Raw genomic sequence first — 24886 nt, 5'->3', positions numbered from 1 at the left:
GAGGCCGCTGTCAGCCCGCAGCTGCACACGCTTCCCCCCTGCATGCCTCGCGTAAGCCGAAGGCTCTCCTGTCACCAGCAGCGTAAAGTATCCACGTCACCCGCACGCGGGAGGGAAACCGGAGACAGAGGGAGCGTGCTGTTGGAGGGTCAGGGGCCACACCGTCCGTTCTTCCTTCGGGCTCCCGCACGTTTGGGTCATGTGTTCAGTGGAGCATTGAGAAAGCAGTGTGCGGGGGCCGTACATTGTTAGCTTTATCTTACAAAGTTGACTTGGCTGAATTACAGTAAATGGTTCACGATCCATGTTATATAGCTGATTAGAAAGAAAAACACAAAGCCACTCATTTGGAGAACGTTGCGGTCTATTGCAGAAATAGAATATGTTTTCCACAACGCGACGTGCACTTTTTTATACCAGGTTCCGTGTTACGGATGCCTTTCTGGATTGAATGTTTATCTCCACAAACGACATCATCTGTTTCCCTTTTCACCTCAGCTGCCAGGACACCCACGGCTCAGCTCAGAGCCTGATGTGGGGGTTAGTTCCTCTTGGATTCCTGGGAACAGATACTCCTTTGCTCCATTTTAAGAAGAGTCTGATTATTTACATACTTACATGTATGTTCTCCCAAATCCTTTAAACATGGGTGGAACTCTGGGGTATAGACCCCTCAAATTGAAAATAGGTATTCAAACAATGAGTGTTCATAGCGGCGCTGTTTAAAATAGCCGGTGGTGGAAGCGACCCAGATGTTCAGCAGCTGTTGGATGGTTAAACAGCATGCGGTATATCTACAATGGGATAGTACTCAGCCACACGAAGAATGACTTTCTGACACATGCTACAACATGGGTGACCCTCAAGCACATTATGCCGGGTGAAGTAAGGCAGACTCAGCACATTCGTGTGACTCTGTTTACATGAAATATCAGAATTAGGTAAACCCATAGGGAAAGAAAGATCGGTTCAGGGGGTGACTGCTCAGTGGGTTCTTTTTGGGGCGAGGAGAATGTTTTGGAGGTAGATAGAAGCCGTGCTAAATGCCACTAAATGGTACACTTTCAAGGTTAATTTGAAAGTGATGTGGATTTTATCTCAATAAGAGAAAACATTGCATTGAAATAAAAAAAAGTAAGTGGGATGTACAAACGCACTGGAATGACAATGAGGTGTTGGGGTCTGCGAAAGCTCTGGCTGCCCCGGCCTCGGGAGGGTGTCTCCCTCCTCGCTCACTGCTCCGTGCGTCTCTCGCAAAGCTGCCATTCATTGGAGACGGCACCTGGCCCAGGTGCCCACTCTTCGGTCAAAAACAAGTCATTGGCCACAGTCTCAGGATGAACTTCACGCGCCATTTGCAAACAAATAACGCTACTGGCTGCTGTGAGGGCAGGCCTGGGCTGTCTCATGAACTTGATTGCGATGAACTTAGAGGGATTTCTGGGTCTGATTCTGGGTGTTGGCAAGTCCTTACAGCGACGGCTGTCTGTCCGCGCAGCTCCGGCTCCCGCTGGGCAGTGTCCGCTGCCAGCTCCCTCCGCCACTGGCTGTGACCCTGAGCTTCAGGCCTCCACCACCTCCGCCTTCCATCCCTCTGGCCCCTGGCTTCCTGCTGTTGCTAATCTCTGGGTTGCAGTGTGGTTCCGCTTGGTTTTTCAGCAATTCCAACAGAGCTCTGGTTTGCCCAGCAGTTTCCTCGGTCACGTATAGTGTGTGGGCTCCATTTTCCTGATTGGATGCTGGTACCTCGTCCGAAGGGCACCCGCCAGTGACAGACAACATGCGTTCGGATTGGCCTGTTCTCTGCGCACACACCTTTCTCATGTCCTCAGCAGGCAGCCGACCCGCCATTTAGGACCCCAGGCCCTGGCCCCACACATCCCCCTGTGACCAGTCACAGGACAGAGTAGGGTCCCGTAGCGCCAGCCCCGGAAGGCCCGCAGGGTCTCACCCGGCCCCTGCCTGAGCGTTTTCCCGCTCGCCACCTGCATGCGTGCTTCCGGCGGGACCAGGAAGGCTAGTCTCTGTCTTTACCGTCTTGGGTTTGGGCCTTGGAGGTTCCGTCTCTCACCTTCGTGCTGAGACCAGGCCCGTGGGACAGGAGGGACCTGCGGTTGGTAGCCACACTGAGACATGGACGCTCACCTGGGCGGGACCCTCCGCTCAGGAGGAGCGTGTGCACAGCGCATGCTGAGGAGGGGGCGGCACCAGGGACAGAGGTGGCCCTGGAGGACTTCTAGGGGCAGGTCGGGGCCCGGCTGGCCACACCTTGACAGTGAGCATGAATGAGTCTGTTGGCATAAAAGGGCACCTTTAGCCTTAACTCCCCGAACAGCAGTGCAGAGGAGGCCGCGAGCGCCGATGGCTGTCGGAAGCACTGACTCGCTCGGTTCTCTGAGGTTCTGCTGTAGAGAATGAGCCTCTGTCGTCGCCGCCAACTATGATTTCAGAAGGCGCAGGTCAGCTGCTGGGAGAGGAGGTGAGTGACTGCGGGAGAGAGAGCAGGGCAGCGGGGATGGGATGGCGGGGAAGGGAGGCGGGAAGAACCCAGCAAGGCTGCTGCGAGGCAGGGGTGGTGAAGAGCAGCGCCCCGCCTCCCCACTGGGGGACTTTAATTACAGAGGACCTGGGAGGCCTGAAGGGAAGGCCAAGAGGGGCTCCCTCAGCAGGTGAGGAGCCCTCGGAGGTGTTTGGGGATGCTAATCCCTGGACCTGGACCCGCCTCAAATGCAAGGAGATTTGCAAATTCCAGCCTGGTGTACCGCAGGTCCCCCTTACCCACTGGGATCCGGTCCAGTACCCCCAGTGGATGCTGGAACCCCAATAGTACTGAACCCATATACACACACACACACACATACACACACACACACACATATGATGCTTTTTGCTATTCATACATTCCTATGATAAAGTTTAATTTAGAAATTAGGCACAGTGAGAGACTAACAGTAACTAACAATAAAAGAGAACAGTGATAACAATATCCTATAATACAAGTTATGCTAATGGCCTTGGGGCCATTATGAAGTATGTTTCGGAATGTATGCTCTCCCCAGGACGCCAGGCAAATGACACCTGGACACAGAGGAGACAGGTCCCATCCCTACCTCAGCAGCCACATAGGGACAACTTCCCTGGAACTAGAGGGTGGGGCTGGGCCGCAGAGGACTGTGGCTGGGTGGGGCTGCGGCTGGGTGGGCCAGTCTGAGGAACGCTTGGTGGAGGGAGGGAGCCAGGTTTGGCCGATCAGAGCCCCAAGGAGGGGTGCAGCCCCCCAGCATTCCCGGGGCACCCGGGGCTGGTAGGGAGAGGGAGGACAGCTGTGGTCTGGATTGAGCCGCAGGGCAGAGAAGCGGTTCAGGGGTGGGTGGGCTGGACTCGGGGCTCAGAGGGAAGTCGCTCTGCCTTCGAGGGGCTGTGGCTCTTCACTGCGGTACTCGTTGCTCACAGCTTTCCCCGCAGGCTTGATGGCTTCGGAAAAGAAGTTTCGGTTTGGCCCGGGAATCTTTTCTTCACCCCCCAGGGGTTCTTGAGCCTGCCAGGCACGTGTTCAAAGTCGTCAGAGTCTCGAACAGGTTAGGAAGGGGCTGCAGAAATGAAAAGACGAGAGGAGTGTCTAGAAATATCACGGAGAAGTGACTGGTAGGGCTGGAATCCGAGGGGTTCAGGGGCAGGGACAGGGACAGGTGTGTTGGAAAGGTTCTCGGGCAGATACGGTTAACACATGGCACTTACGTGTGACTCTGCAGATGCGCCCCTGGCAGACATCACCAATCAATCACTGATCTCTTTGTTGCTCAGCCCCACACACCTTGTAAAGACAGAAATCTGTGTTAGCTCTTGCCAACCCACTGGTGCTGCACAAAGTTGCAATCTGCTGACCGTCCTGACTGTAACATCTCAGCCGAGGTAGTTGGGAGAGTTCGGGGTGGGGGTTGGGGGAGTGGTTGTGGGGGTAGTGGTGTGTGTGTGGGGTACAAGTGAGCTGCTCTGTCCCAGGACTCCGGGAACACCTGCTGTGAGAGTACGACCTGCAGACCTGGAAGAGGTGAGGCGTCAAGGGCAGAGCCGTGGAACTGGAATTAGTCTCCAATTAGGCAGCCATGGAAGGCATGTGAGGAGAGATGCCTTCCAGGAGGGTGAGTGTGTGGGGAAGAGAACAGACCATCCATCGCCCAGGAAAGGGAACTGCTCACCACGCGGAGCAAGGGAAGGTTCGCAAGGAAATCCCTGCACTGCCTTCGTGGAGCGAGGGAGACCGGCTCACAGGCCCCTAACTGGCCCCTTTGGAACCCCAAGGCGTCCGGGGCTGGGATTTCGAGGCTGATGCTAGTGTGCCCCCCTTAATGCCTCCGTGAGCCCAGCGCTGACATCCCTGAGGGACCCCACCTCGATCCCTGCAGCCTCCCAGCCCTGCCCGCCCGCCTTCCTCCTCCGTCCTGGGGCCTCGCTCTTCTCCATGGCTTCGTCATGTCCCGCTCGCTGTGCAGGGAGCGCCAGGCGCCACCGATGCAGTCTTGTCTCTCTCATAGTCACCTTGACGAATCGCTCTGACACCCTCAGGTTCCAAGGATAATTAGTCCTGCAAAGTCAAGGACTGCCCCCCCCACCCCCCGTGACCTGGAATGACCCTCCGACAGTGACAATGGCCTTGGAGCGACTTTCCCCGCATTAAGTAGAGGCAGAGTCGCAATGAGGAAATCTACCCGTTTAATAGGGGAAAATATTGCCTCTGTAAGGCTTTATGCAACGCACTTGAGCTTAATGCTCACTTACCAGCTCGCCCCTGGAACTTCCATGTTGAGTGAATTACGTGCTCCAGGCGGGTAGTGATTAAAGAAGTGATAAGTGCTTTATAATTCAGTAAAGGGAGGCCTGGCCATTTCATATTTTCCTCAGGAAATTGGCCACCCGAAGGCCAGCACTCTGGGGACCCGGGGGCCGGCTGATCTTAGGCACGGAGCTTGCCGTGTTGGCTCCCTTTCAGGCCAGCTGCTCGGGCCTGGACCAGACTCCTCGTGCCCAGACGGTCTCCTCCGAGGCCGCTGGGGAGAACGGGTCTCGCCTGCCTCAGGCTGCTTCTGCTCCTCATCAAAGCCCTTCCCTCTCCTGCTTCAAAGGCTGCGACACCTAGTAGGGCTGGAGGCTTTACGATCCACGTGGTTCGGGCCTCATCACCCCAATCCCACAAGCGCGGCCTTTTTTAAAGTTGATGTCAGAGAGAGGAAGGGAGGGAGAGAGAGAGAGAAACATCAATGATGACAGAGAATCATTGATCGGCTGCCTCCTGCCCACCCTCCACTGGGGATGGAGTCCACAACCCGGGCATGGGCCCTGACTGGGAATCGAACCCTGACCTTCTGGTTCGTGGGTTGATGCTCAGCCACCTCCCTACTCCTGACACTGGAGCTCTGGCCCATGGGCCTTGCAAGGCCTCTGGGGTCCTCCCCCCCTCCCCCCCTACACACCCGTTGCTGGGCTCTGCAGTGACTCCCTGATTGGATGTTGAATGGTGTGCCCAGGGCCACATCCCTTCTCTGCTACCAAGTTCAAGGTGTCAGTGGGGCCCAAACAGGGCTCTGGGCTGCTCAGGTGGGCCAGGGGGAGGACCATGCAGGGGTAGAGTGTGGCGTGCACTTAACCCAGGGCAGCTGCTCGTATCGGAGATGAGTGAGTGGTGGACAAGACAGATATGGCCCCGGTCGCCATGCATCATCGTTCCAGTGCAGACACTGACGACAAACACGGAATCAAATAATCCAATCAGGCAATTACAGATGGTTAGTCAGGGCTGTGAAGGACAGAAACGGGCTTGTGCCAGAGCGCAGCTGGAGGGGGGGCTCCCATGGGGTCGTGCAGGCTTCTCTGAGAAGGTGACCTTTGAGTGAGATGGGAGGGATGACCAGGAGCTGGGAAGGTGTTTCGTGGACGTTCAGGTTGGGAGCAAGTATATATATATTTTTGTTAATCTTCCCCTGAAGGTATTTTTCCATAGATTTTTAGAGAGTGGAAGGGAGGAGGAGAGACAGGGAAACATTGATGTGAGAGAGACACAACCCGGGCTGGGATCAAGCTTACAACTGAGGTACATGCCCTTGACCAGAATCGAACCCGGACCCTTCAGTCTGATTAGAGCAGGCCGTTGCTCTAACCACTGAACAACTGGCCAGGGCAAGCCTGGTCTGTTTCAAGAGTAGAACACAGGCCAGTGTGGCCGGGCCCAGAAACCAGGGGAAGGTGCTGGCAGAAGGGCCGAGCCGGACAGCCTGACTCCCCAGTGCGCTGGCCAATCCCAGATGAATTGCCGCCCTGGAAGTTAGGCCTTCTGTCTGTGGGGGATCTGAGGGCTGTGCCCTGACCTTGTCCCTGTGGGGAGACCGGGCCTCAGCCCCACAGGGCACTGGGCTTGCACACACCTCCCCTGCTCCTGGCACGTGCGCTGGACTTGATCAGGACGCCGCTCAGATGCTACCGGCTCCCATCTGTCCGCTGCACGACCTGATGTTCCTTTCTGCGGCCCCGGGGGTCCCGGATGAGGACGGGCTCGCGTGGTCCTGGCGTGCAGGTGCTGGTGGAGCTGTGGCTCACGCGTGGGCATGCTGGGGCTGTCCACCCAGGGAGGCTCTGGGCATCTCAGCGAGGGAGCGAGGGTGATGGGGCTGGTGAGGTCCGACGTGGCTTCCCCGGCTGCCTTGGTGCCCGCGCTCCACGGGGCTGTTGCTCGGGACGGTTTGTTTACAATGCTAAACATATCAGATAATTGAAAGCTAATGCTGCTGTCTGGATCACTAGACATAATATGCCTGGATAACAAATCAATTTCCTCATCGCCCCACAAGGCTTCCAAGTCAGATGCACAGCATGTTCTGTGTGCGTGCGTGCGTGCGTGCATGCTCTTTCCGTTGCTGACTGGTTATTTGGGAAGTGGAATTCCAGGCTGCTTTCCCCAGGCACCAACTCCATCCTTCTGTCCGGGTCTCCATCCCAGAGCAGGATTCGGGTGAGGAGGGGCTGGGCACCTCAGCTCTGATGGGAACAAACAGCCTGGAAAGAAGGGACATCTGTCCGCGGCCTTGTTCCCCGAAGCTCAGTGCTGTGTGTTGGGCGGGCAGGAGCTCATGTACAAAACCATGTGCGGAGCATCGGTTCCCACTGCCTCCTGCCAGGGCGCAGCTCCAAGGCCGGCCCGGGGGCAGCGTGTTAGCGGTGCCACCAGGGCGTGGGGGTGAGGACGCTCCCTCCCAGAAGACATCATTTCTCTGGCACCTCAATCAGAAAGGGGGGGCGAAGCAAGGGCAGACCTACCTATGTGTGTGTGTGTATGTGTGGGGGGTGTGTATGCGTTTGTGAGAATCTCCTCATATCCCCTTACATCCATGTTCAGCTCCTCCTCATTCTCACTGAACACAGAATTCCCGCCACAGTAACGGAACCAGCTGTTCACTGCGCTGGTGCTGTGCATGGACCCTGGAGGGAGGGCGCGGGCACCGCCTCCACCAGTCCTCACAGCATCTGGGTTTCCCAGGAGGAAACTGAGGACAGGAGGGGCTGGAGCCACTGGCCCAGCGGCTTCTCAGTTCAGAGCTGGGGTCTCGTCCAGGTCAGCCCGCCCTCAGGGTGCCCACTCCTCACCTCTGTGCTCCCAGGGGCTGCAGAGCAGACTGGTTGAGGCACCTTGGAGGGGGAGGCGCCCTCCAGCAGGTGTTCAAGGGGGTGATGGCCCACAACCTGATGGCAGAGAAAGAGCCAGAACTCCACTGAGCACAGATGCAGGGAGCATTCGCTTCAGGAATCAGCTCAGGGTGGGGCTGTCTTGGGTGGGCACACATTCGGGGGACACTGTGTCACAGTTCAGCAAACTAGTTAGGTTGGTTATGGTCACCCAGGACCATCAAGGAAATGACGCCCAACCAGCATGGTTGAGTGTCGACCTATGAACCAGGAGGTCACGGTTCGATTCCTGGTCAGGGCACATGCCCGGCTTTCGGGCTCGATCCCCAGGAGGGGGCGTGCAGGAGGCAGCCGATCAGTGATTCTCTCTCTCCCTCTCCCTTCCTCTCTGAAATAAAAACATATTTAAAAAAAGAAAATGTACGTACGCCACCTTCTGCCCGCTCCGCTTAAGAAGTCCAGGAGGTGCATAATGCACTTTCGGGCCGAGAAAGAAACACCAGCAGGAGGCTGAGCACACACAGGCTTTGCACTGAAGGTTAGTTGTCTGGAAAGTCTGGTTACCAGGCGGCTCATGCACAGCAGTGAGATGCGATGGAGGTCGCCGCGACCTGATGGGGGAGGAGGGGACGAGGTGGAGGGGAGAGGCCCTGGGCCTGCCGCCGCCGGAGGAAGGACTTTTCCGTCCCTCCCGAGTCCCCAGGTGACCCGGGACATTCTGTGAGGTGAGGGTGCTGGGCCCTTCCCTGGGCCTTCCCAGCAGCCTCAGGCCCCTGGTGTTTCTACGCGTAGGCCTCAGCCCTCGGCGCTGTGAACAACTGAAACATATCCACATGACATGTTTTTAATTAAAATATGGGTCACACAGTCTGCGCCATCTAATTTTTCTGTGCGTGGAGGTTGCCAATTCATTTCCATGTTGGCTCAGGACAAACCGGAGGTAGGAAACTTTGGCATGGAAGCACAGCGCGGTTTATTCTCGCACAAGGGGACGTCGTATTTTCTGTGGACGTGGCCATTACTACCTCCCTGTGCCCTAGCCCATCCCCAAGGGCTGTGAAGGGTCCACGTGTGGTGTGGGCGTATCTGCCCCAGACCTGGGTGCTGTTCGTGCGACTCGGGGAGTGGCCTCCTTTCGGACAGTTTCCCTCTTCCTTCTGGAGGGACCGTGCACACGAGTGGTCCCCTGGCTCCTCGTCCGAAGCTGGGCCCCGTGAATGAATGGATGGATGGGTGGATGGATGCGCATCCGCGGGAACGCTGCGATCCGCTTGTAGTTTACATGAGCCGATGGCCCGGCGGATACGCTGGTGGGGACGGGGCTGGCACAGGTCCTCCTCCTGCAGGCCTTCCTTTTCATCAGACATGGAGCTGGGTCCCCACCCTGCTGGCACCAGGTCAAGTCAGCGGCCGGTGGCTGCAAGCTTCCAAGAGAAGCCTTTGGCCTTGGACTTTAACACCGAGCCGGCCACCTGGTCCACGGCCCCAGCAGATGCCCGTGTGTCTGGCTGCTCAGCAGGGGCCCCGAGAGAATGTGCTACACGGCGGGCTCCCGCATACCATGTCACCGCGGCCCTGAAACGCTTCCCGAGGCCCCGGCCGCTGCCCCGCAGCCTTCCTGGCTCTGGCTGCACGTGGCGGCAGATGGCAGGGCCATGGGTGGTAGGCAGGGAGGCGACGTCTGGGGAAGGTGGCTGCCACTTCTCGGGCCTGGTGTCCTGCGGGGAGCTGTCACCTCCCTGCACTTCGGGGCCACTGATGGGAACGTCGCATCCAAGGAGGGTGTGTGGGCATTGACTCTGCCTAAACTCCTGGGGCATCTTGGGATCGTCAATATCCAAACCCCTGAAAGCTGCCTGGCAGGGGTGGCCCCGCCCGTGTGGGACCCACTGGGATTTGCACCCAGGTCTCTCTGGCTTCGAGCCAGCGCCTGTCCGTGGCCACTCAGCTGACCTGACCCTGCTTTTCCTCCCCAGACACATAGAGAACTGGCGCGGCCTGCACACGCTCAACGCCGTGGACATGGAGCTCTACACGGGCCTGCAAAAGCTGTGAGTGTCCGCCAGGCCCCGGGATGTGGCAGGGCAGGGGGAGGGGGGCTGCCTGTCTGCCTCCTGGGCCGGGTGAGGGCCCTGCAAGGCCCCTGTCTGCACTTCTGGGGGTTCTTCTGTTAGTGGAGGTGGCACCGCCCACTCAGAGAACTCGGGGGCTTGAAAGGCCGGCCCCTCACGCTCCCACATTGGCCGGGTGAGGGCCCTGCAAGGCCCCTGTCTGCACTTCCGGGGGTTCCTCTGTTAGTGGAGGGGGCACCGGCCACTCAGAGAACTCGGGGGCTTGAAAGGCCAGCCCTGCAACGCTCCCACTGGGCCTGCAGGACATCTCACCTGTGGCTCAGGTGTTAAGGCAGGACCCTCTTCAGGGCTAACAAGCCCCCTGGAGCATGAAGTTCCCCGACCTCCTCCTCGGGACTTCAGTGCTGGCAGCTGGGGGGACTCGGGGTGGGGAGGAGACCCCAAGGGGGAGCCCCGTTCTCAGGCACCTGCCAGTCTGGGTGGAGGACAGCTGCCAGCACTGCCCACCCACATCCCGAGCCGTCCCCCAGGTCCCGTGCGGTGTGAGCCCAGATGGCCCTCACTTGACACCCCCAGTGGGTATCATCGGTGCCCCGTGGAGCCCAGTGGTGCCGATGATGAAGAAGAGAGTTCACTTCAGCGGGGCGGCTGCAGGTCCAGGCCTGGCCTGGCCTCCTGTCGCCCTCAGCCCGCAGCGGGTGTCCCTCTGTCCCCTGAGCTCTGCTGACCCTCTCTCTCCCTCCAGGACCATCAAGAACTCAGGACTCCGGAGCATCCAGCCCAGAGCCTTTGCCAAGAACCCCCACCTGCGCTACATGTGAGTAGGGCGGGGTCCTGGCCCCTCGAGCCCCTGCGGTGGGACGCGCCTGAGGTGCATGCTTTGCAGCTGGAGGCGTGGCCATGGCCGGAGGGGGCCTGGGGCCAGATGTTCCGGGTGTTTATTTTATAGGGGATCTGAGGTTCACTGCAGAACATGCCAGGGGATGCGCTTCTGACCTCTGACAAGTCTCCCTTTTCATACTGAGCCACGCAAAGGCCACAGAGCTGGTGCCTGCAGCGTGCCCGGTGGGGACAGTGCCTGCAGCGTGCCCGGGGGGGACAGTGCCTGCAGGGACTTCCTGCTGCGTGTGGAGGCGGGACTTCCTGCTGCGTGTGGAGGCGGGACTTCCTGCTGCGTGTGGAGGCGGGACTTCCTGCTGCGTGTGGAGGCGGGACTTCCTGCTGCGTGTGGAGGCGGGACTTCCTGCTGCGTGTGGAGGCGGGACTTCCTGCTGCGTGTGGAGGCGGGACTTCCTGCTGCGTGTGGAGGCGGGACTTCCTGCTGCGTGTGGAGGCGGGACTTCCTGCTGCGTGTGGAGGCGGGACTTCCTGCTGCGTGTGGAGGCGGGACTTCCTGCTGCGTGTGGAGGCGGGACTTCCTGCTGCGTGTGGAGGCGGGACTTCCTGCTGCGTGTGGAGGCAGGGCTACCTGCTGCCAGATGTGCTGATTTTTATGTTATTTTCCCAAGAAGAGCTGGAGGTCTAGTAAAACCTCTCAGTTTAAATCCTGGCAACTAAAAGTAAAATCACTCCACCCCATGGGCCACACAAGATTGCTGTGGGCAGATGCCACGTGGGCGCCAGAGTCATCGCAGGAGAGGAGCCCTCGTCACCGGCAGGAGGGGGAGCTCTGTCTCCGATGGGGCAGTGGCTGGCTGCTCATGCCCTCGAGCCTTCTAACATTGTGTCACCTGCGCTCTCAGGGGAATCGGGAGGGCTTTGGGGCCTGCCACGTTTCCAGGGGCCACAGAAGAGGGAGCCGGGGTGCATCCCGGGTAATGGGTGCCTCTGAAGTCGGGTGTACCGGGACGCCTTTGACTTACCCTGAGGTCCCAGACAGTGACCCACCGTTTCTTTGGGGATGATCTGCCCTCTGCTGGGTGGTGAGTGACAGGCTGGTGGGCTTTGCGAGGTCCCCAGCTCTGGGGTCAGGGTGTCTGCTGTTAATTGTGTTAAAAAGGTTGGCATCAGAAGAGAGGAGGGGAAGGCTCACATTGGGTAGGACTTCACTGGGTGCCAGGACTTGCTGGTGCTTTTGCAAAGCCAGCCTCACTCCTCGCAGGAACTGAGGGTCGGGTTCTGCTCTGCCCATTTCATAGATGAGAACGTCGGGGCTTGGAAGTCATCACTGGCTTCCCTCAAGGTTGAATAGCTGTTAGTGGAACAGCCAGGACTTGGCCTCTAGGCATGTTTTGTCTCTCTCTCTAGTTTTCAAAGTAAGAAGTCTTCTTGTGAGGAGAGAGCGAGAGAGAGAGCGAGAGAGAGAGGAGGTTTCCCAGGGGATTTGGTGCCAGCCGTCCTCAGACAATTGGCCTCTAGGCATGTTTTGTCTCTCTCTCTAGTTTTCAAAGTAAGAAGTCTTCTTGTGAGGAGAGAGCGAGAGAGAGAGCGAGAGAGAGAGAGAGAGGGAGAGAGGAGGTTTCCCAGGGGATTTGGCGCCAGCCGTCCTCAGACAGCTCTGTTGAGACAGCGGGTTTCCTTTCTTCCCTATTCAGGTCAAACGCTGTAGCCACAGTCGCATTGCAGCCGAATGTCTCTATTAGAGGAGGTTTCAGAGCATTAGCCTCTGGCCCACTTACTTCCAAGAATATGTAACGTAAGAGTCCAGCAGCCAAAATAATTCTCTCATCCCTCGGAGTTGTGGTGCCAGATCTCCCTCGTGTTCGGGTTCTTGTTTCCCCTGAAGAAGCTCTGGGTGCCTTGTTAGCCGTTTCTCTCTGTCCTGGGCAAGCGTGACCTTGATCTTCAGCTGTGGGCGTGTGATGGGTGAGGAGGGGAGGGTGTCCTGATTTCGGCACCACTAAGTCAACGACACTGGGTGGAGGGAGGGAAGGGGCTGGAGTGCCAGCCTTTTCGGGACATGAAGGCGACAGTTTCCCCTCAGGTTCCCGGGATGGAGACACAGCGAGACTGATTGATTCCGTGTTGTAAATCACTCAACTCTTTCCCCCTTGAAATACCGCCATCCTGGGCCCCAGGACAGTGTACAGCGGCTACGTCAGTAGGCGTTTGCGTCCTCTGCCCCTTGCCTCTGAGAGGGATTGTCCCCCGGCGCACTGGTCCCCTCACGGCTTCCCCTCGCGCCCTTGTCTGCTCGTGTGGAAGACACATCGAACTCTGTGCAGCTCCCAGGCAGGAGCGCAGGCTCTGAGCTGGAAAGGCCCGGGTTCAAATCCTGCATCTTCCACATCCTGCTGCGCGACCTTGGGAAGCTGGTGAAGGTCATGAGTCTGAGGGGATTGTTCTACCCTCAACCAGGACGGCCATTAGGAAGCGCTGACGACAGTGATGACTTTGTGGCCGCTCATTGGCCTCTGATTTCATAGATGAAGCTGGAAGGGGCTCAGAGCCAGCCCCCCAAGGGCATATCGCGTCCCTGCTCCCACCCTGCCCTTTAGACTCCTAGTAAACTTCCCTTCTGACATCGAAAATGTCAGGCTCAACGTGGCCCAAACAAGTCTCGATTCAAGGTCACGTCCTCGCTCCAGCCTGTTTTCTCTCAGGGTTTCTTGTTAACCCTTTACCTGCCCCCCACCCCCACCCACTGTTTAATTCATCCCGTCCCTCAGAGATGCTGCGCCCATCGCTCCCCTTGCCCGCCATGCTGCCGTCTTGGTTTGCATCAGCGTCCTCTCTGCTGGCTCCATGGTGACGGCCCCCCGGGGGCTTTCTTCCCTCCACTTTTGTCCCTTCCATTCATCCTGACACAGTTGCCAGAGCGATACTTAAATACATAAAGTCAGTCGTGCCACTCTGCCGCGTACAGCCCTCTAACTGTGTCCTGCTTTCCTTAAGATGGAAGCCACGCCCTCCACATGGTCACAGGAGGCAGCTGACTTGCCTGGTTCCCCTCCTGCCTCCGCCTCTGGCTCCCAGCTGGGCCGGGGCCCTCTCTCAGCCCCTCAGCCCCTTGCAGGTGGTTGGCACTTTCTCATCCTTCACTCTGATGCCACCTTCTGAGCGAGACCCTCTGCCCACCCAGTCTTCATGGCGCTTTTCCTTCCTCTCCTGTCGCTCTCCATCACCTCGTGTGGCTTCACCGCTCCCCCAGGCCTTGTTCCTGTGGACTGGCTGCCAGCATCTCGCTGTCACTTAATTGTTCGCACTCTGTCCCCCTGGGAGGAGGTGAACTCCCATAGAGCAGACCTATGTGGTGGTCACCGCTCTAGCTCCAGCGCCCAGAAACACGCCCGGCACAGGGCACGCAGTCCAGAGCGATTGGCTGAGTGTATGAGGGACTCTAGTCTAAGGTGACCATTCTGTGGGCGGCAGGATGGATGTCCGGGGTGGAGAGCTATTCTGACCAAGGTCTCACGGGTAAGAGTGGCACCAGGTCTCAAACTCAGGTCTTGGCACTGTGTGTGTTTTTTTTTAAATCCTTACTTAAGGATATGTTTTCATTGATTGTTTATAGAGAGAAAAAGGGGGAGAAAGAGAGAGAGAAACATCAATGTAAAAAAGAGAAATGGATCAGTTGCCTCCTGTATACACACACCCTGACCGGGACTCGAACCCATTACCTTTGATGTGCGCGATGCTCCAGCCAACGGAGCCGCCCAGCCAGGGCGGTGCTGTCTATTGGACATTCCTTCCACCATGTCACCCTCGTGACTTTTCCTGGGCCCTGTCTAACCAAGCTCCTCAGGCTTCTGGGGAGGGCAGGAAGGCGCAGTCTGGTTTGAAAGAACGGATGTATGGGCAAGTATCCTATGCCTAGCATTGACATACAGCGCTGATGCAATAGCACGACAAATGGGACAGTCACGTGGCAGCATCACTCTGCGGAAATGTCACATGAGAATGTGCAGCGGAGGCACCTGGTCTCCCGGAGCCTTCTGCTCGCATCGCTCCACCTGCTCACCAGCCATCAGACCCGGTGCCCGCGCTGCAGCCTCTGACGACGTCCATCAACCACTGTGCTGGCTTGGCTGGGTCGTTAAGAGCGTGTGCTCTGGAACCACGCTGCCCGAGTTTAAATTCTGGCTCTACCACCTCCCTCTGCATCCTGGGAGAGTTACTTGACGTGTCTGCATATCTGAGCCTTGATGTTCTCCTTTGGAAAGTAGGATAATATGGTTGTCAGCCGGGTTAAGTAGCTGATGCTGTGAGGCGTTGAGAAGAATGCCTGGCCCACAACAAGAGCCCAATGTGTGTTAGTTGTTGTTGCTGTCTTGTCATTTTTAAAAAAAAATACTTTTTATTGATGTCAGAGAGGAAGGGAGAGACAGAAATATCCATGATGAGGGAGAATCATGGATCGGCTGCCGCCTGCACGCCCCCTACTAGGGATGGAGCCTGCAATCCGGGCATGTGCCCTGACCGGGAATGCAACCCTGACCTCCGGGTTCATGGGCCGACGCTCATGCAGCGAGCCACACCGGCCGGGCATGGCCTGAAAGTTACAGTTTGGTTATGCTCTTGTCAGCCTTGCCTTCCAGAAACTCGGTCTAATGCCGAGTAAGCAGCGTGGCCCCGGCTGCGTCTCCTGGCCGTGGAGGTAGACACGGGCCGTATTTTCCAGCTTCGTTTATGCTCAGTCTGCTTTCTGTTCTCCCCCCGCTGCCCTGAGGCTTCATTGCTTCCCATTTGTCCACACCCTCTTCTCATTGTTCTTGTTAGGGACAGTCTAGAAAGCGAGATCAGTCCCTGGCTATTTTGGATCATCATTAATTTCCGTCCCTCTCCATTCCTTAGCAGGCTGGCAGCCTCCGTCTCCCCGTTCCTTCTTGATGGATTTCGCAGGTCTCTCTCATTCCCCACTTAACCCCTGTGCCTCTTGGGGCTGCTGGCCTTGGTCCTGAGGGACCACCCTGTCACCATGTTCTGGGTTGGAGGACAGAGGCGGGTACTCTACAGTGTGACAGGTACCATGAGAGGACACCTGGTCCTCTTGTCCTTTCCCACAGCTGGTGCGCCCAGCTGTGCCCCAGGGGGCAGGCGGCTCACCCCCACCCCCAGGCGGCCGTGGGGCTGCCGCTCTGAGTGACAGCTGTCCATCTTCAATCAGCAGCCGATGCCCAGGCCCTCATGGGCGGTGCTCCCGCAGAAAAGAAAACAAATTAAGGCCTTGTAATTATGCAGTCGGGCTTGTTCTTAAATACAGCTTAAGCGGCCGGGCTCCATTTAGAATATTAATAATCGCATTCCCAGCCCTGACCCCCAGCAGCGCTCTGTCTTCCCTCTCTTCCCCTCCCTCCCTCTGCTCTTCCTCCTCGTCCTCTGTCCCTCTCTTGGGTGTAGTCTCTGCTCAGACCTCAGGTGAACGCTTGCTGTGACTGGACTTACTTTTCAGAGATCGTCAGTGGCAGTTGTCACGTGGTTTCACCCCCTGGGGCTGTGCTAGGATGTTCTTGCCCTGCCCACTCCCCTGGCTTGGTTGAGCATTGAGAGAGAGGCACAGTGTTGAACTCGAGGTCACACATACTGGAGTCAGGCAGGCGGGCACCTTTCCCAGCGGGATGGCTGAGCAGCTGCGAGACCTGGGTCACGGCGTCACCTCTGAGCTGGGTCTCCTGTGGCGAGAACACCACCTCCCTCTGAGGCTGCTTTGGGTCTTGGCTGAGATACAACATGTGAAGGCCCGGCACACGGCGGGTTCTTTACGCAGATGTGGTCTGGTCCCTTCTGTAGTGCGGGGCCACATCAGAATTTTAGGGAGTTTCTTTTTTTTTTTAAAAAATACATTTTTATTGAAGAAGGAGAGAGAGAGATAGAAACATCAATGATGAGAGAGAATCATGGATCGGCTGCCTCCTGCACGCCCCCTACTGGGGACGGAGCCTGCAACCCGGGCCTCTGCCCTGACCGGGAATCGAACCGTGACCTCCTGGTTCATAGACCAACCCTCAGGTACTAGCCACGCCTGCCAGGTGAGGGAGTTTCTTATTCTTGTGGTCCTGACATCCTCTTTCACTGATGTGCCTAGGACACGCCGGGCACCTGTTAGGCCCCCTAAGCACCTCTGAGATGAGTGCATGTGTCTCTTTGGACATTGGATGGCGTGGTCACCGTGTGGTGTGCAGTTGTGGGAGTCCACTGACCTCTCCCTCTTATGAGTAACGACTAGCGCCCTGGGGATTCAGCACCATGGCCAGAGCTCAGGGAGCTCCCTGGGCAGGTGGGCTGTGAACAGCTCCCTGGAGAGAGGTGCCCAAGCTCTGGTCTCCCCTTCCCTTCTCTCCAGCATCACTGGCACTGCCGGCGGCTGCCCTATGTCCTTCAGTGCAGGGGGCATGCTAGACGAGCCGAGGACAGGTGGCGGACAGGGGCCTGCTTTCTGCCTGCCCGCCCCGTGGAAGCCAGGTACAGCCAGGGAGAGGATGTGAGAAAGGCCTGCTCCTACAGCCCTGTCCTCCCAGGCCCGGTGCACAGGGAGTGAGGGCTGTGGTTTATGACTTCGGTTGCCCCGGATGGGGACTGTGTGGGCCACGGGGCTGGGAAGGGACCTGCACTGGAGCGACGTTCTTTCTTCCAGGCAGAGCCCTCAGGGTCTGCGGTCCAGGGCTTGCTCTGCCCATCGCTCTACCTGCTCTGCTCCTGCTGTCCCTCTGCCCGTACCCAGGGGCTTTGTCACGTGCTTCCTCGCAGGAATAGTCAGAGGGGGACAAACTGGGAGGGGCACCACAGCACCGGTGGTTGTTCTTCATGACACGGTGCCTCCTTCCTTCCCGGAAAGCTTCCCCCTGCGTGTGCAAAGCAGTCCCAGCCGGATTTCTGGACACCTGGCCTATGTGTGTTGCATGTGCGTGTGCATGTGTGTGCACCCATAGTAGTGAGCTAAGCGTGTGGATTCTGGAATCAGACACAGTGATTCAGGCCCTATTTTACCATTACCAGCTCCATGACCTTGAACTAGTTGCCTGACCTCTAAGCCTCAGATTCTTTATCTCTAAAATGAGAACAAATCATAACAAGAGCATGAACCATAAAAGGTTGTTGGGGAAATTCAGGGGCCTAATACCTTTAAAGCATATAGTGATTAGTTCCTAACAGGCACTCGTAAGTGGTATTTCCCAGAAAATTACTTCTGTATCCCAATTTTCTTCACACGATTGTCATTAATGATTCTGAAAAAAGTCCCCATAGCAGGCGAAAATGATTAGCAAGTTAATTAATTGTTTGCACTTGTATTCAAAGCTCCAGGTTTTAAATTAAGTTGAGGTCAGCCACGGTCATGCTGGTATAAGAAAGAACTGGTCGAGGATGGTACCATGTTCCATGCAAGGCGTGTGAAATTCATACCATTGGGTGAAGCTTACCTGCATGCTTTCATTGAGTATTGCTTGCGGTCAAGGTGCAAACCGTGCCTTTCTCTCTGTGACTAGGACTGTGAGCAGAGACCCGGCCACAAACCCTCATGGGCACGGTCACCTGCGAGCGCCAGCCTTGCCAGGCCCAAACACCCATGTGCTCTTCCCTCTCATTTCCCAGAGTCTCCATTCAAAGGGCTTTGTCTCGTCCGGCCGGTGTGGCTCAGTGGTTGAGCATCCACCTATGAACCAGGAGATCATGGTTCGATTCCCGGTCAGGACACATGGTAGGGATTGTGGACTCGAACCCCAGTGTGGGGCGTGCAGGAGGCAGCCGATCCATGATTCTCTCTCATCACGGATGTCTCTCTCGCTCTCTCCCTCTCCCTTCCTTTCTGAAATCATTAAAAATATATTTTTAAAAAGGGTCCTGTCTCTATAGACAAATGGCCTCTCACCCCCAGTTTACCTCCATCCTCACTTAGCCGCAGAAGAATCTACGTGGAACCAAGTGGGGTGGGGGTCGGCTCTGGGTCCCACTTATTCAACACGAGACATGATGCTTGTCTCATCTCGTCCCTGCATCAGCCCGTGCTCGCTGCCAGGTCTCTGCGGGAGGGAGGCCACGGGAAACAGGAGCAAACACCGCCTTTCCCAAACATCATGTGGAACTGGACAACGGCGGCCAAAAGGCCGCGCGGCATGAATTACAGAAAGCGGGTGTGATGGCATTGTTTGGCGACTAAGTGAAAGCCCTGAGTCATGAGGCCAATAGCAGAGAGGGAAGCAGAGAAGTGCAATTAAAAGGAGAAAAGAGATGTTTGCAGCTGACACTGGCGCGAGACGGAGGTGGGGGCGGGTGGCCGGGCAGCGGGCCCCGTCATGGCTGCGGCGCAGAAGGACACGCTCTTGCTGGCAGGCGAGGCGGGCGAGAAGGGAGGCCAGCGCTCCGGGAGGCGAGAGAGTGGTGGCAGGGAGGCCTGGTGGGGGCTTTGGGAGTGGGATAGCGGTAGGGTCTGAACTCCCAGCAGTTGAGAGGCAGCTACGACGGAGAGGTCTGTGTGCAGACAGCTGGAATCAGGGTAAAGCGGGACCTGGTGTGGGGCAGGTCTCTCAGAGCCGTGGGGTCCTGAGGAGGTTCTTCAGGGCACCTTGTGTCTGTAGCTGGACCTTCTTGCTAACACCTTCTGACCTGCCCTTTCTGAGGGTTAGAAATGAGTTATTCTAGAGCCAGGCACATGCCTGGGCAGGCGGACATTATGCATAGGGGGGCGTGGCTGCAGGGGGTGTGGCCACGCCGACTGCATCCCACCACCCTGTGGGGCCAGCACAGGTTCAAGACCACGGGGAACCACAATCTGAGCCCCAGGCAAACGTTTCAGACGGGTCTCGCCCCCCAGATTCTCCCAGAAACAGAGGGAATGCACGGACTTCCATGAAGGAGCGTGACTTGTGTACCCCATGCCTGGCACCGCCTGGCATGGACGGGGCACCACATTAGTACGTGTTGAGTGGTGAAGGGGTGGAGGTTGCCTTACCATAGTCAAGCTGGGAAGATACTGAGCCTTCTTTTGTTTAGAGTGTGCGTATCTCTTTTGTTCTGTGCTGTAAACCAACACCCTGAAGTGTGCATGGCATTCAGTGAAATTGTGCAAACTTTGGAGAATGAAAGAGAACTGACAGTTGGGATTCCAGGGTAACCGATGTGAGCTGGGGCTGTTTGGGCCACCAGGATGCGGTGAGCCAAGCCAGGCCACCTGTCACCAGTACTTGTTGTTTTTTAAAACAATGATTGCATTTATTTATTTTTAAAAAATATGTTTTTATTGATTTTAGAGAGAGAGGAAGGGAGAAGGAAAGAGAGATAGAAACATCACTGATGAGAGAGAGTCACCGATCGGCTGCCTTCTGCACATCCCCTAGTGACACCAGGATGCGGTGAGCCAAGCCAGGCCACCTGTCACCAGTACTTGTTGTTTTTTAAAACAATGATTGCATTTATTTATTTTTAAAAAATATGTTTTTATTGATTTTAGAGAGAGAGGAAGGGAGAAGGAAAGAGAGATAGAAACATCAATGATGAGAGAGTGTCACCGATCGGCTGCCTTCTGCACATCCCCTAGTGGGGATCCAGCCCCCAACCCGGGCTGTGCCCTGACCGGGACTTGGTTCATAGGTCAGCGCTCAACCACTGAGCCGCGCCGGCCGGGCCAGTCCTGCTGAATGAATGAGTCAGTCTTGTATCCTTGCAGCTATTTAGAGACGAGTGAAGTTTTTGTGGGTTCTGCCTCCTTTAGTCAAATTACATCCGTTTATTCTCGGGTTCATTCAACAACTATTTACTGAGCGCCTACTATGTCCCAGGCATTTTGCTTGCACCAGGGACACAGAGAGAAAGGCTGTGGTTGGACTGTTAGAGTGCCTGTGGTCACAGAGGAAGCCAGGCTGTCCACAGACGGATTATTTGACTGTGTGACAAGTGCTGAAGTAAAGGGGTGCACAACTCCGGGAACGTGTGAGGGGAAGCCAGCAGCGTGGAAGGGGCGGTCAGGAGGGCTCTGAGAGGGAGTCACGGAGGAGGAGGAGTCTGCCAGGAATTCCGGGAGGAGCCATAGGGTCCAGGAAGGCTGTCTCTGCGAGAGCTCATTCCACATCAACTCAGCACCCCATGGCTGGAGGCTGGGAATAGAACTGTGGCCAAGCAGATGGGCCCTCGACTTCACCGGCTGTGTGGACTGTGTGCCATCAGATACCACATCAGAGAAGCCCTCCAGGTGTGATGGGGAAGGGAGCCCGGAGGCCCGGCGTCTGCCCAGACGTGGAGCGGGGTCCTTCCCGCACTGGGCAGGGAGAGGGGCTCGCAGACACCCACCTGTACTGAGAAGGGGAGCTGGTGCCCCTGCAGCATTGGGCACCGTGCACCCTGCCCTTCTTTCTCTGCTGGACAAACAGTGGCCACAGGACTGGGCCAGGGCGGCAGCTGCCCGTGTGTTGCAGGGGTGGCAGGTCCAGACCTCCCTGGTCCTCCTGCACGTCTCCGGAAGAGGCTGGTGGGGGAGCCGGAGCAGGAGCAGGGAGCTGGGCGCTGCTTAGAGAAGGCCCATCTGCCTCCCCATCCAGGCTTTTGACTGTAATATTCAAATGTTCCTCATTATTTTCCTTGGATGAGGTTGGTATCCTGATGATATTAATTATTCTTAAAGGTCAACAGCGCTCTTTCGAATCCCCTTCTGTTCTAGCCCATCATCAGTTAATTAATTGGAAGCCATTTAGCAGCGTCTGTGAGCGCGGTGGGTGTCTGGTGTGAGGTTTCTTGTTGGTTCCCGCCATGTGCCCTGCCCATTGCTCCCAAGGATTGAGGAATGGAGCCTGGGCCCCACCCCGGCCGGATGCTTTGGAGGTGTGGCTTTATCAGCTTCTTCTTTGTGAATGTGGCCAGTGTTCGTAGCCCATTTCCCCTGGGCACCTGCGTGTGGCAGGCACAGTGTGGGGCGCCCGTGTGTGATTTTAGTCAGTTCTCACCATCAGATAAATGTGCCCATTTTCGAGGAGAGAAGGGTGAGGTTCAGCCAAGCATTGCAGAGCTAGAACGTGGCCAAGGAGGACGGAGGCGTCTGGGAGCCTGGTGTCCTTGTTTGCTGTGGTGCTGGTGCCCTGGGGCATCTGGGGGTGGGGAGCCCTGTTCTCTGGGAGACGGGTCTGGGTTCGAATCCTAGTCCAGGCCCTGCTGGTTCATCACTGGCACCAGCATGTGACAGGAGCTGGGCTGTTCTTTCAGCGTCTGCGCATTCGCTCCTCTCCAAAGCCTGACATGTGCAGTGGGGATGCCTCGGCAGCTGGAGGGCAGTGGTTGGGTGTCAGCCTGTGAACCAGGAGGTCAGGGTTCGATTCCTGGTCAGGGCACATGCCTGGGTTGCGGGCTCGATCCCCAGGAGGGGGCGTGCAGGAGGCAGCCGATCCATGATTCTCTCTCATCATTAATGTTTCTATCTCTCTCTCCCTCACCCTTCCTCTCTGAAATCAATAAAAAAAATATTTTTTAAAAAATCAATAGAAAAATATCCTAGGGTGAGGATTAGCAACAAAAATGTCACTAGTCGGTCGGTGGTCCTGGCAGTGGCTCCCGGACCACCCCCCTCGCCCGGAGCAGCTCAGCAAAGCCAGCCCCACTGACAGTGGCTCTGACACCGGAGCTGGAGAGCGTCTCCGGATGCGTCCCCAGACCCACAGGTGGCCTGCGCCCCTCCAACTGCCCCACTTGCAGGAGGGCTGGAGGCCTAAGGAGGTTTCTTCAGAGAGAGGCCCAGAGCAGCTCTCTCTCACGATGTGCTGTGTGAAGAGCCATTGGCTGTCCCTGGACCCCAGGAGCAGCTCTCAGAAGGGACAGGTGTCTCCGCCAGCTGTCATTAGCAGGATCAGCCTCCTGCCTCCTGGAGAGCAAGGGGCCCTGCCTGCCCCATTCCTGCCTGCTCCCCGGCACACCCGCCCCGCCAGTGCTCCAGGCAGCGTCCTCACCAGCAGCCAGTCCGCCCTGGCTCCCTCCCGCTCGATAGCTCCTGCTCTCCCTGCAGTCGGTAAGGGCACAGTTCCTTGATTTTCCCACAGACGCTCTGGGCCTCTGCTTTTCTGTTGTCAGAACGGCCCTCAGTGAGAACCAGCGTGATGTCCTGGCTCTGCCACCGCGACGTGGTTCACTGAGGAGCCTCCTGGGGCCCGGCCCACCCTGCCCCTGCGTGGGCACCGCTGGGATGCCCCCTGTCGGCCAGGCGTGCCCCCCTCGGCCCCGGAGGCAGCTCACGTGCTTTGGGGAGATGAGCTTTTGGTTGATTTGCCTGCAAAGGGCAAAACCCCCCTGTCTATGTCGCTTCGTTGAGCTGGGATTTTGTTGATGCTTAAATTCAGCCGGCGTAGCCTGGGTCTCGGGTATTTGCTCTAATGGGCTTGGACTTGTGGAGACTGGAGATGGGCAGATAAGGGAGAGGCGCCAGGCATGGGAAATGATAGATGGTAGAGATCAGCCAGAGAACATGCGTGCGTGTACGCATAACCCTGGGCACAGACAATGGGGTGGTGAAGGCCGGGGGCGGGCGGGGGCAGGCTAGAAGGGTCACGGGGGGAAAAAGGAGGCATCTGTAATACTTTTAACAATAAAGATTTTAAAAAATAAAATAAAAAATAAATGTCGCACTAAAGGAAAAGAAAAGATAGATTGTGCAAGGGCCAGGCATAGTGCCAGCTCCTTTCTGTACCCGATCTGCCATACCCCAGGAGCCTGCCCTGCTGCGATCCCCAACGTGCATGTGGGCAAACGGCGGCACAGACTGGTCGTGTAACTCCACCGGGGTCACAGAGCTCGGAGCTCAGCGGCCGGCCGGGCACCCAGGCCCACGTGATGCTGGCGCGGTGGGAATTCCGTGGCGTTGGCTGCGTCTTTGCTGAGCGCGCACTGTACTTCAGCTGCCGTACAGGCGGTCAGACTGACCAGGAATGGTCCCCTGCCTTCAAGAGAAGCCGTCTGATGGGGGAGGGCAGCACACGCACAGCTGTCACTCAAAGCCAGCAGTAGTGGGCGCCCAGGCACAGAGCAGGAGGAGAGAGAGGAGGGCAGGTTTTCAGAGGGGGTGGCAGCTGTGCCCTCGGGGTGCAGGGAGCACCGGGTGCAGGGGCACAGAGGTGGGGGAGCACCGGGAAGCTCTGAGGGGCAGCCAGTATGGGCACACCCTCTGTTAATCGGGAGGTGGGGAGTGAAGAACGGGGAGGGAGGGAGGCGGGGAGTCTCTCTGGGTTCGGAGGTGGAGGTCGTGGCACAGAAAGACCTGGGCTTCCAGGGGAGTCTGCCCTGAGCTCTCCAGCCCGGGAGGTCCTGGGGGCAACCGGCGGGCTTCCCTTCCAGTGAGCCGCGGGGCTGCTGGACTGGGGACAGGTTGCATCCGGGCAGGGCACCCGACTTTAAATTGGAACTTGCAGTCCGCTTCCCCGTCCGCTGCCTGCTCCTCTCCACTGACGCCTCGGGGAGCGTGGCCTTTATGGATGGCCCGGCGCCGCCCCGTCCGCCACGGTGCCCTGGCCGCCGTGGCCATGCGCACTTGACATGCGGCCAGTCCACGCTGAGCGCCGTGAGTGCAGAATACACGTGGATTTCACAGCCACCGTTCCCAGAAAGACAGAAGATGAAATATCTAGTATTTTCCTATTGAGCACAGGTCGAGCTGCTGATGTTTTGGATTTATCGGCTCCAGTAAAAGACGTGAATTTAGCTTCTTTCATTCCACTTTTTAAAATGTGACGACGAGTCAGTTCCGAGCAGCATATGTGGCTCGCTTTCTGTTTCTATTGGCAAGGCCAGGGGCTGGCACACTTTCTGTCTGTGAAAGGCCACACATTACACTTTGTGGGCCATTTGGTCTCCGTCGCCACGACTCGACTCTGCCTCTCGAATGCAGGATTGAGCTGTATTAGTTTCCTCTTGCTGCTGTGACGAGTTACCAGGAACCTGTGGCCTGGAAGCACTAATGTGTTGTCTCACACGTCTGTAGATTAGACGCCCGACACGGGTGTCTCTGGGCTACAACCCGGGTCTCAGCAGGGCTGTGCCCCTCAGAAGGCTCTTGGGAGTATCGGTTTCCTGCTCTCCCGGCTCCCGGAGGCTGCCCCCAGTCCTTGGCTTGTGGCCTCTTCCATCATCTCTGTCCTTCGCTCACGGTCGCATCTCTCTCCCTGAGCTTCTGTCTGCCTCCCTCTTCTGCTCTTAAGGACCCTGTGATTACACTGGGGCCATGGGATGAGGAAGGTCCATTCTCTTACTCCCCAGGGAGTTTCGGGCCCAGCAGGGCGGCACCCGGAAGCATGCAG

The 24886-nt window shown here is 57.2% G+C and overlaps 1 protein-coding gene across 2 annotated transcripts in view; it reads left to right on the top strand.

The window, feature by feature from the left end:
- NTRK3 (neurotrophic tyrosine kinase, receptor, type 3) overlaps positions 1-24886 on the top strand; it is a 221922-nt gene that overhangs the window by 25307 nt on the left and 171729 nt on the right. For both annotated transcript variants that reach the window (XM_005873375.2, XM_005873378.2), the window contains exons 2-3: positions 9651-9725; positions 10492-10563. In XM_005873375.2, coding sequence (XP_005873437.1) covers positions 9651-9725; positions 10492-10563 — 147 coding nt within the window. The remainder of the gene's footprint in view (positions 1-9650; positions 9726-10491; positions 10564-24886) is intronic.

The sequence above is a fragment of the Myotis brandtii genome, unplaced genomic scaffold (genome assembly GCF_000412655.1).
Source record: "Myotis brandtii unplaced genomic scaffold, ASM41265v1 scaffold409, whole genome shotgun sequence".
NCBI lineage: Eukaryota > Metazoa > Chordata > Mammalia > Chiroptera > Vespertilionidae > Myotis > Myotis brandtii.
This window is presented reverse-complemented; position numbering and strand designations above follow the sequence as displayed.